Source organism: Neltuma alba, unplaced genomic scaffold, assembly GCF_004799145.2.
Source record: "Neltuma alba isolate B1F8T4 unplaced genomic scaffold, ASM479914v2 tig00010280_pilon, whole genome shotgun sequence".
Lineage (NCBI taxonomy): Eukaryota > Viridiplantae > Streptophyta > Magnoliopsida > Fabales > Fabaceae > Neltuma > Neltuma alba.
Genome location: NW_021635203.1, coordinates 1,139,481 through 1,151,995, shown reverse-complemented (window position 1 = coordinate 1,151,995; position 12,515 = coordinate 1,139,481). Strand labels below are relative to the sequence as shown.

Here is a 12,515-nt window from a genome sequence, read left to right as displayed (position 1 = left end):
CAAATAGAAATGTACTTTACTCTAGTAATTTTTGATATCATGGTACATTTGATAGTTCATTTAGTAAGAGAGGTAAGGCTCTGTGGCTCTATATATCTAAGATAGATGTATCTATTTGAGAGATACATGAAAGTCTTGAAATGTTATTCTAAGAATCCTTATCGATCTGAGGCATCAATTGTTGAAAGATATGTTGTTGAGGAGGTTGTGGACTTTTGCGAAGGATACCTATCTAGGGTGGAGGCTCAGGCTCGACATGACGATGGGATAGGTAAGAGAACTCGAGGGCTCAAAGTAAAGAGCATTGGCCATGAAAAACTATTCCTAGCACACTTATATATTTTAAATAATATGAAGAAAGTTTAACTGTACTTAGATAACCATAAGAAGAGTTTAAAGGAAAAATATTCGAAGAAAAGTGATAGACAGATAGCTAATGAGCATAACAAGACATTTATTGTGTGGTTCAAGGAAAAGATTTAAAGGGAGACAAATGTTTCTGACACAATAAAATGGTTAGCTTGGGGGCCTCAATTTAATGTCAGCACTTGGAGTGGATATGATATAAATGGGTATTCCTTCTACACAAAAGCTCAAGATGAGAAAAGCACTATGCAGAACAGTAGGTATGGTAGTAGCTGAAACGATACATTTCTCTAGCGCCAAAGATAAAAACCCTAAATTGGTATCCATGGCCTATTATGGTGTAACTGAAGAGATATAGGACGTAAGTTACACCAACTTCAAGATTCCTATCTTCAAGTGTAAGTGGGTCAACAATAATTGTGTTCAAATAGAACATGGAAACATACAAGGATGAAGAAAGGTGAATATATCAATCAGACTGTTATTGACATTACTGGAAAAATTGTAAGTACTTAAATTAAAACAACTCAATTAAAATAGTGTTCACATTCTTTTGAAATTGTAATTACTTATCATTTATTACTTGTACATTATAGGATGCACTTGAGGAGCAGAGCAGTCAAGGTTCCTTTACTCCAAGTGGAAAGATAGACATCCTGGCAGCTGCAACTGGGAAGTTAGACTATCCTGGTCGAGTGAGAGGCTTATCAAAGATAGTTGGTTTAACCCAATTCTTTGGTTCCAGTTCACAAAGCTCTATAGGAAGAAGTTTCCTAAGTGCTGACCTGATAGACAAAGTTCAAGAACAAGTTTGCCAAGAGATTATCACAAGTGATGAGGTCTACCAATTCTTCAAAAATGAGCTTATGTCCGAGATTCAGGAGGAGATGCGATCTTTGGTCTCAAGCATGCAAATTGGGCAATTTCAACAACAAGAACGTACACCTCAGGTATAAAATTAATCACAACTTAATTAATTTGCTTTGAATTTTGCCAACATTGTTTTCATTTAATTCCATTCTTTTTATGTCTACCATGTACTCAGAATTCTCTAGCCTATGGAAGCACAAAAGGGAGCTTCAATCCACAAGTGCCGTCAGCTTTGTTTGAACCTAGTCCCACACCAAATGATAGAGAACCTTGTGTTCTCTATTTAGATGACCCAAATATGCGTGCTATTACCAATGCCATTAAATACACACAAGGGTCTAAAATTCATCATCAAAAAGTTCCAGCAGACTCAAGCAAGGTGATGGTTATGGCTGTTCGAGAGGAGGAGGTAGATTCAGACGTGCCGTTCCCCAGTGATGAGGTTGGCAAGCTAGGCCAAGCAAAAAGATATTTCATTTTATGGCCTAAAAGACTTATTGACGTCATATCTCCCATGGTAAAAAATGCACTAGCATTTTCTAATTTCTCTTTCATATACTACTTATGTTACTTATCTTTATTCTATCTTTCTATTAGGATGTTGAAGATGCTACTAAATTTTTCTATTTGGCACAACTGTATGACATTTACGAATCAGTTAACAAAGTCAATATACAAACGCCTATTGGGATTGTGGGGGAGCAAAGGACGTATCATTTTCATTTTGGATTAGACCAGATCTCAAGGACTTTCTATCCCTGGATCAGCTACACATTGCATGGATTCAACTGGCAATAATGTGATTCTATTTTATGATTTATATTTTCTAATTGCTCATTTTCAACTTATATGTATGAACTAATTTTTGTTTCATATCCAATTGATCATGATAGATACTTTCACAACTTGTGCGCTTCTACATGAAAGGGACATTTGTATAGATTCATGTGTCCAGCCGCTTTAGAACCTTTGAAGAATACTATTGATAGGTGAATGAGATAAATGGATAATGCCATTGCAGACACTGACTTCCCTTGTTATTTTGCTCCAATCATTAAAAGGTAAGTAGCTTATATCTATATTTGTCTACTTATATATTTAATTTTCAATAAATCTTTACTAGTTTCCTTTATATATATATTTCAGTGGACATTGGTCATTGTGCATTCCTTGTCCCAAAGATAATGTCATTTACTGGTTTGATTCATTGGGCCATCTCCCAAATGGCGAAATGAAATGTGTCTTCACCACATAAGTTTTGTCGTCATATATTTAGCTTTCCTACTTCATTAAGTTGTTCTAATGTCTGGTCATTTCTGTTTCATCATTGGTCTTTCAAGACATATTATATAGAGATGGGAAGCACGAGGGGAAAAATGACAAGACTGTTTGGCACAAACCAAAAGTAAGTATTTTTCATTTTCAGTTCTTTAATGTCATCAACTATATATATACATATTCATCTTTCCTAATCACTTTGATTTTACAGTGTCATCTACAACCAGGAAATGCAAAGTACATATATTATATTATCTGTTTCATGTATGAAATTATTGAGTCCCAATGTATTAAAAATTTTGAGATGGTAATAATTAGTTTAATTATGATTATTTGCTTTTTTCTATTGAATTGTCATTTTTCTTTAATTCAGAATGTTGATGAATTCAATCTTCTTATTACTTACAGATTTTTGATGATGACAACTGCTACACTGATGAAAAGATTGATGCTATTCGAGATCATTTGGCAGGACAATTCCTTCAAGAGTTTTATTCTCAAAATGATACATGAGATTAAAAAGGTTAGATGGTACTAAAGTTTCTTGTATCATGTATGCAGTGTAGGGTTATTTTGATAGTTAAAACATATGGTTAGAATGTTATTAGAATTGTGGATTCTTTTTGTATGGAATGGATCTGATTCTACTAAATTATTGTTATTTTGGTTGAATTCCACTTGTACTCTATTTTAGTTCCATCTTTCAAGGTTTTTTATAAAGAAAACGGGCAATTTCGCATGCAGAAATCATTTTTTTTTTGCTTAGCATATTCATTTGTTCAGCTTGAACAGACGAATATAGGACATCATATTCATTTGTTCAAGCTGAGAACAGACGAATATGATGGCCACATATTTGTCTGTTCATCAACAAACGAATATGTGGCCATTATATTCGTCTGTTGGAGAACAGACAAATATGTGACAGCTTGAATAGACGAATATGATGTCCTATATTTGTCTGTTTTCAATAGAGACGTATCTAACTTCTATCTATGTCTTCTTTGTCCACGTCCCCCCCTAAACAAACAAAAAAGGGCCTCCAGAATAGATGAAAATCACTTTTTTTTTTTAGTGCGAGGATGGTAAAGTGATGAATAGTAATTGAGTTGCCATTATATTGTTATATACCTTTTTGTAGTTTGTACGCGAAAGACCTATAGTGACGCACAAAAATAAAATGTCGTCCCAAAAACTCAATGCCTGAGTTGACTAAGAAAGCGACGGATGAAAGAAGATGAAGATGGTGAAAGAAAGACCAAGTCATACTGCAAACGCGGAGATCTCATTGTATCCAACTTTAGTGATGATTTGTTCGCAAAATAAAAATAAGAAAAAAGAAAATTAAAACTTTGGTGAAAGATTTTATTTAATTGTGAAGATTGTACACATATTTTTTCACTTGTTTCAAAAAGTTGATGACACTTAATTCCTCACAAATATTCAACTTTCCGTTCATTATTTTATTATCCACTTACTTTGCTCTACTTTGTTTTGTTGAAGCTTCTCATGATCCAGCTGTTCTCAAACTATCCCTCTCTTCCTCCAATCATTTTTCATTCACATTTACTTCCCCCATTTTGCATCCTCCAATCTTATCTTCTTTTTTTTTCTCCCTCTACCTTCCACATCATTTATTCAAATATCAAATGAGTAGCCTCAAGAATGTTGACTTTTGAAGAAACTAAAATTACTATTCCTCTTAAAAATTATTAATGCCTGAATTTTTTTATTTGGTAATTAATTAATTAACTGGATTTAAGTACGATGTAACATTACATCTATCATATATGTAGTTGTCGCCGTATAACAATATGATTGACACAATATAATTTGAAGGAGAGGTTACTTTTAAAGGGTCTCATCAAGAGAAATATAATTACAGGACAAAATAATTACCATAGTTCATAAGCCATAATGTATACTACCTGTAACTATATGATGTTGGGTCTCAAATGTAAATCACTATTGACAATGTTGGATAAAATATATAAATTAAGGTTAAATTTAAAATTATATTTTAATTCCATTTAGTAAGATATGATGAATAATTTATTAATAGTACGCTAGAATAACAATAATTATTATATATATTTCTTAAAATAACAAAGTTATTATTGTCCATATGAAATTAATGGCATTTCTCGTGCCATTGTTTTCAACAACTTGGCCAAATATAAGGAGAGAAAATAACTTTCACTATTTTTTCTCATTTTCTTTCCTTCCTATTTTTTCTTCGCAATGGAGCACAAAATAAACATATTCTAAATTTAACTGCTCCAAATTATTTATTGACTCTCAATTTTAAGATTTTTTTTTTGGCCGACCAATTTAAGATTTTGAATCAAGGTATTTGCGAAAATTGAGCATTTAATTATTAGAGATGACTTCTATTTTGAACTCTTGTTAGGACTTTAAGAAATGAGTTATATTTGAGATTAGGAAAAATATAATTCCTCATATGAGTTATTATGTCAAATGAAAGTGGCACAAGTCACAACAATTATTAAATGAGGTTGGGAGTTCAAATTTTGTAAGTGGCAAAAAAAAAAAAACGCGGAAAGAGCTTGCTCCATTTGAGGCATGCAACACTTCAATTTGAATTAATAGTTAATGCAAATTAAAACACTAATATATAGTTGTTAATTGCCAAAACAGAAATGCAAAGCCTGACATAACATATAAAATAATTAATAGAAAAAATGGAAAAAATTAGTGAGAATTTCAAACATCCTTTAAATATATCTCATAAATATTAAATAGGATAATATCACTCCTAAGATCTGTATCTTTTATATAAGATGAGAAGGAGCATTTTATTATAATTTGAAATTAATATAATATCAGACTTTTATTATTAAACTTAGGAGACTAATGTTGACTTTTATAATTATTAAACTTATAAGAGTGAAATAAAGTACATAGATTTTGATGTGGCAAAAATAATCCAAGTAATGATTGCTTAGTGTGAGTTATACCCCATAAAGGTATATACACATACATTGGCTTGAATAATGGGCAACTGAGAGTGCCTTCTCTATGATAATCCACCATAATTCCTTAAAGTTTTGCAAACATGGGATCACGCTTATTAAAGTGGACGTTGTCATCTCCACTTCTTATAAATATTCTTAATTTTATAATTCTTTCCCTTTTCGTTGTTTAAATTTGGTGTAAAAAAATATTTTTTAATCAAAGACTAGTTAGATCAAGTCAAAGGTACTTAATGTCATTTAAGTTAGATTTATTTTAACTCAATGTATAAAAAAAAAAAAGTCACATTAAACACATATTGGTGATTAAACTGATCAGGACACGGTTGAAGGGGTCAAGGGTATAATCATAATTGAACCAGAGTAACATAATCATCATTAAAATAGAATATTCATATATAATATTGAAAAGAGTAATATTAATGGAGTCTAGGCTGAGTGAGAAGAGAAAAAATAAAATGCAATTCAATTAACCCGTCCAAAACTCTTGACCAAACCAGCCATAAGACAAGTTCGCCGATCTAAACAACTGACCAGAATTGAATTTTCATACCATGGTGATAGTATGAGCTGCCAGGGTTTATATGATTGTTGGGTTGTGGGGGAGACTTCCTTCTAAGCTCTACAGATATATGTATACACACCTGAAAAGGTAAAATTAGATTATGTTATTTGCAAAAGAAGTGATTGACCTTAATTAGATTATGTTATTTGCAAAAGAAGTTATTGACCTTAATTAGATTATGTTATTTGCAAAAGAAGTGATTGACCTTAATAATTTGTAATGAATTCAAATGTTTTTCTAATCATCACTTTTTGGTGACAATAAATTCTGATACTCGAATAATTGGAAAATTATATCATTCTGACTATTATTAATTATTCAATTTATTTAAAAATAATACATCATCTAAAAAATTATAATCTCTGTAAATTTAAAAATATATTCTTTCAATAAAAAGTTAAAGATTAATTAAAGGTAGATGACGTAGTTTTATATTGATGTTGTACTGATTAATAGTGATGGAAACATTTCAGTTTTGTACAGAATATTAGTATATTCACTTGTATATATCATGTTAACTAGGTTCTTTGATGAATTCCTAAATATATTAAACTTGACAATATTTGAATTTGACTTGTTAATAATATTAAAAATTATTTTCTTTGGTGATTAACTGAGGATGCTTTGCTTAGATGGGAAGCATAGTAAATTAAAAATAGAAAAAACAAAAATTTAATTTGGAAGAGTAATTTCCGCTTGAGAGCCAAGAGTGTATAATAGTTGAATCTAACTTAATCGATAGAATGGAATACAAAATGATTGTGACGCAAGAAAATTTATTTAAAAAAATGTATGTGTACGTGAATATTGACAAATTAAAAATGTATATCACATATTGCTAGCTCCCACATGATTTAGGCATCTACGAGGGTGGAAGTGATGAAAATGATTATTGTTTTGCACTTAAAGACCAAAAAGGATGATACTGATGCTTCATTAATTTAGAACTAGGAATTATGGATGTTAGTGGAAATCTAAGACTTTTATTAAGTCAATATATCATTACAGAAGACATATAAAATTAAATCTGAAAAATAAAATAACATTTAAAGACTCTCTTTTTTTGGGCCAATATGAAGTATTAATTATATTCAAGAACCTTCAAAAATGATAAGAAATTATTATAAAAGACCAAAATTGTCACTTGCACTTTAACCACAAGTTATTAAATGCTTTAAAAATTACCGCTTATGCTTCTTGAAATTATATATTTAAAATATTCATGAAAATACTTGAAGATTGATAGTCATTTTTAAGAAAAATTAATGATGATCTTAATATAAAGCATACCAGTGATACCTTTCCTCATTTAAAAAAAATTTGATCTTGAAATTTTTTAAATGTAATTTATATTTTATATGGGTTTTGAATTGTCATTTTTTCTAAAATATTATGGGTATTTTGTTTGTGGGGTGCTGGTGTTCTCTCTTTTTATGTTGCTTGAGGTGGGTAGGTGCCCAATGTTATTTTTCCAACTTAAATAATTTATAATAATTAATTATATATGCTTGGATCCCATTTTGCATTCAGTGGTTTATAGAAAAACAAAAAGAAATCAATTTCACTTAATGCATTAAAAAATGACAAAATCCAGTACTGATGCACAGACATTGGAATCCAAATGAAAAGGTTAAGGAAAAAGTGCAATATATATATATATATATATATATATATAGCAAAAAGAACTTTCTCAACCACCAAGTAATTATATTTCAAAAGTTGTATTGTGCCTAATAACTTAATGTAGGTAAGGACACGAGATATGCCCTTCTAGTTTTTTGTCCGATCTATTAAATTACAAATATTAAAAAATTAAAGTATGAAAAAAAATATTATGCACTGTATGCAAATGTAAATAACTCAATCTACACTATTATAGAAAATGTAATATTTGATTGTGCATAAATTAAATTGTGTCTAGAATCAAGTAGGAAAAAGAAGGGACAGAATTAAGAAAAATACTTAGAATGTGTTTGTACCGTAAGGGCACAAGTCGTAACAAGTAATAAAGTGATTAGTAGAGTATCGTTTCCATGAGGATTTGGTTTTAAAACCTGGTCAAATATTGATTATCACGTGTTCACTTAATTTGAGTAATACAAATATCAAGAGTGAAAGCAACTATTTGTAAAATTAAAAATTAATTAAAAAAAAGAGAGATTCTTCAATTCCAATGATTCAAAGGGACCTAAGATTATTTATCTCTCTTATATTTCAAAAGTACTCAATTAAATCCCCGCTGTATTTGCTTTTTAATTATAGATTAATTTGTAGATTCATTTAGGGTTAAAAAGTTCTTTTTAAAAGACCAAGCTATGTTCAGTTACTTACATTTGACAAGCCTTGTTACTTTGTGTTTTTGGTAGAAAACTTCTGTCTATGAAACAATTTCTACTATGGTTTTAATTTTGGTCTTGTGCGTTTTTAAATTTTTTTACTCTAATGAAGCTGTTCCGTATTTCCCATAGGGTTCCTAAACAGGCTCCTAGGATCATATAAAAATGTAGAACCAACTAGAAATTTTTTTTTTGGCCAATAGAAATAAATTGAATTTAACAAAATTTTGTAATGCAATTTGAAAATTTTAGGAAAAATATATATGAAAATGTTAAAAAGGGTAAGTTATGCTACCCTATTTTGAGGCAGGTTTTTTCAATTTGCGTTGCCTACCCGCAGCCTACATTCCCATCTCTATTGTGTAGAGCTATAAATATTATATTCCTTATTTTGTTTGAAATAATAATAACAAAATTCAAGCTAATTAAAATTGGTCTAGTTGATAATTGCATGGTTGATGCTATGCATTTACAACATCAGGGACGGATCTCATTGGACACTAGGGCCGAAAATTTTTCTTCAAATGACCATGGGGGCAAGCCTCACTGGGTTTTATTTTTTGGAACCTCAAGTTTTCATTTTAATTAGTAAAGGAAGGGGGAAAAAAATAATTTTGGGGATTGGGGACCAGTAGTCCATTAATCATGTGACTATGTTTAAATGTTAATGTTTGCCCTGCCTTTAGGGAGCAAGAGAGCTCATAAATTTTAAAACCGATATAGTATTATCCTTTTCAACTGTTAATGTTGAGTCAATTTGGTTTTAAAAGATTATCTACTATATTACTCCCCAATTTTTTAGGGTATTCGTAACTCTTTCAATAATAATTTTATAGTAAAAATGTTCATTCTATTGCCAACACATTTACCAAACTCACTACCAGTAAGAAAGGAGGGCCGTTCAATTTATTTAGGAAAAATTAGGGGACAAATCCCATTTGACAAATTCATTAAGGAATGAGACCTAGAAAACCATATTATCCTTATGACGGATCCAAGTGAGTATCCATGATATACATTAGCATCCGTATTATGTAATAACATGCAATAAGAATCCATGTACAAATAGGCATATGTCACATGCAAGTGAGCAGTATTCATCATATAAAAGATAGCATTTGTCATATATGCAATCGAGCATTAGTTATATATAATTAGCTTCTGTATTACATGATAAGATGCAATAATAACTCATATGCAATTAGGTTCGTTATATATAAGTGAGCATCCATCATATGCAAGTAAACATATTTGTCATATGCAAGTGATCATATACAAGTGAACATCTGTTATATGTAATTAACATCCATCATATACAATATCATGCAATAAGAATTCATATGTAAATGGTCATTCGTTATATGCAATCAACATCATGCCTCTATCATAAGCAATTATTATCCACTATATGCCAGTGCTACCTTTGGTCATTAATATTAGAGGTAGTTTAACATTCAGTTTGATCATAAATATAAGATCCCAAATCACTTTGTTCGTTATTTATCCATTTTTTTAAAGTAGTCATTGTAATAGTTGCATACGTTAAATGTTTCAACTAATGATTGTTTTTGCATACATTAAATGTTTTATTAAATAGTTGTTTTAGCTAATATATATGATTAGTACATGTATTATAGGAAAGACGACACCTAATTATTATGAGTAACTAACTTAACAAACTTTTTTAATCTACTAAAATTAGTTAACTAGCTCTTTTATTAAGAACCAAATGTAATATGCAATAAGCATTCTTCATAAGGGCAATGTAGTGTTTTCTTTTCCCCTATCACACTTACTTGCACTTAAGGATCTTACACTTTGACATTATTTCATGTCCCATTCCCGAATTAATTTGTCAAATGGGGATTTATCCCCAATTTTCTTACGTATTTATTTATTTAATGAATAAACTTTTGGGAGAATTATATTGAAGTATCAAATTTGATTACAAACTAATTATTGAGAACGCCTTCAAATTTACCATTGAGATAGCGCAATTTCCCAACTGATTTATGAGTATTTACCGAAAGATATTTAATACTCTCTCTGATCTTGCATGTAAAAACCAAATATAAGTAATTAAAAAATTAGTAAAATTAGTTGTTTGTTAAAAGAAATATGTATTCATTTTCCTAAAATACTATATTTAATTATTTGCATTAAAATTGTTCTTGATGGAAACTCTGTTAATATATGTAATTATGGGGATAATTTAAAAAAATTATAAGTATAAAAGACAAAATGAATTGATGCATTACATTTTATCCCAAAGTAAGTCCCTAAGAAACCTTTATATTCAAAATCAGAGAAAAAAAAATTTACCATTGAAACAATACAAATTTAACCATAAGTAGAACCCAAAATATGCATCGATAGTGATTCTTAGGAATAAAAAATTATTAATTTAGTTCTTTAAGTATATTTCTTCTTAAATTTTGTAGTTACGTAGTTGATAACATATGTCAAGAAGATACAAAAAGTAAAAACAACTTCTTTGCCACCTGAAATATAATATTGAAGATGCTGATCTAAGATAATTTTTAGGTGTTGTATGAATTTTGGATCAGTGGGTCCTAACCCCAAATGACACCTAAGATCGAAAAACGCGTTAAAGAAGATAACCGCCCTTTGTCTGATGTTGTTCGATCTCCATTTCTTAAGATTTTTTTTTTATCCACTGGTTCTTCACAATGCTCATCATGCCCATGATATTTATCACTGCTCTCCTCACACTTTCACTTTCAACCACAAAACGAATTAAAACCTTAAAACAAAAAACATTATCTTCATAACTAATTAAATATAATTAATATGTGAGTACTTAAAGTTATATATTTTTTATTTTTTCGGCAAAATGAAATTATATTTTTTTAATTTTCCTTTATTGTATAAAACTTTTTGATTAATTCTTTATAATTTGAATAGTCTCTAATTTTATCCTTGTCATTATATTTTTTTTCGTATTATATCAAACATGTAAGATACTTTTTCTTGATTATATGTGCTTTTATTATGTTTATTTTTATAATACGGACATATTAATAAAATTAATAGAATTATAATTGGTAAAAATGATAAAATTTATTGAATATCATTATAATTTCATAAATAGGTAAATTATAACTATTGCAACTTATTTAATTCAAAAAAATTAAATACTAAAAATGATAAAATTTATTGAATATCATTATAATTTACTCGATGATACAATTCTAAATTATTGAGAAAATACTAAAATTTATTTGAATATTTAATAACAGCAAAAAAATATTTTTAATTAATCATTTAGCAAAATATTGAGAATTTAAAATATTAATGGAAAAAATTAATTGCAAATTTTTGAACTATAATGATAAAAGTGAAATAAAAATATATAGTTTTAGTTTTTATTTAATTCAAAACTCATGCTTATTTCCTCAATATTTTAACATTAATAAAGTATCACAATATAGATAAAAATTTGATGAGATAAAGAATATTAGAAAACATAAGCTATAGAGAATTAATTGTAGATTTTAGATCCGCAAAGCTAAACTGAAAATTGTAGAATAGCAGAGTCTAAAACTATGAATTATAATATTATATTATGATTTTTTTAAAAAAATTAGGAATTTAACAGGTTAAAATATTATAAAAAGTTCTTATATCAAAGACAAGATAAAACAATGGAATCTAGTTGGGAATGTTTATATTATATATACCACATAGAAAAACAAGTGAAATTGCACACAAAAAAGAACTAAAATAAAAAAATTAATTAAAAATTCTTAAATATACACAATAATCAAATTAAAACTTGTGTCAAAGGTAGCATCCTAGACTTAAAGTAGAGCATTGTTTTAATCAAAAAACAAAATATCTTCGACCTACCCACATCTCGATTCTGTACCTTGTTTAGAATTAGTAGGATCAACAGAAAAGAACAGAGATTTTGTACATGCACGCTCGTTCGTGCAACTACCAGGAAGCTCACTGAACTCATCCATCTATAAATACCTCTTCATCCCCCACACTTTCTTTCACTACCAGCTTTTACTTTCAAATTAATCCCATCATTTTCATTTTCATTTTTCGACAATTTGCTCTTAGCCTTCCAAGCTTCTGTGC

The 12,515-nt window shown here is 29.1% G+C and overlaps 1 protein-coding gene across 1 annotated transcript; it reads left to right on the top strand.

The window, feature by feature from the left end:
- The first annotated feature begins 816 nt into the window (after positions 1 to 816).
- LOC114755519 (uncharacterized) lies at positions 817 to 2,279 on the top strand. The gene is made up of 4 exons (XM_028944407.1): positions 817 to 870; positions 963 to 1,316; positions 1,412 to 1,753; positions 2,130 to 2,279. The coding sequence occupies exons 1-4, from the start codon at positions 817 to 819 to the stop codon at positions 2,175 to 2,177; spliced, it is 798 nt and encodes a 265-aa protein (XP_028800240.1). The 3' UTR covers positions 2,178 to 2,279.
- Positions 2,280 to 12,515: the final 10,236 nt, after the last annotated feature.

Coding starts and splice junctions, on each gene's coding strand:
- LOC114755519 (XM_028944407.1), top strand. CDS start 817: ATGAAGAAAGGTGAATATATCAATCAGACTGTTATTGACATTACTGGA. Junction 1,317..1,411: donor AACAAGAACGTACACCTCAG/GTATAAAATTAA, acceptor CCATGTACTCAG/AATTCTCTAGCCTATGGAAG. Junction 1,754..2,129: donor TTGACGTCATATCTCCCATG/GTAAAAAATGCA, acceptor TGATCATGATAG/ATACTTTCACAACTTGTGCG.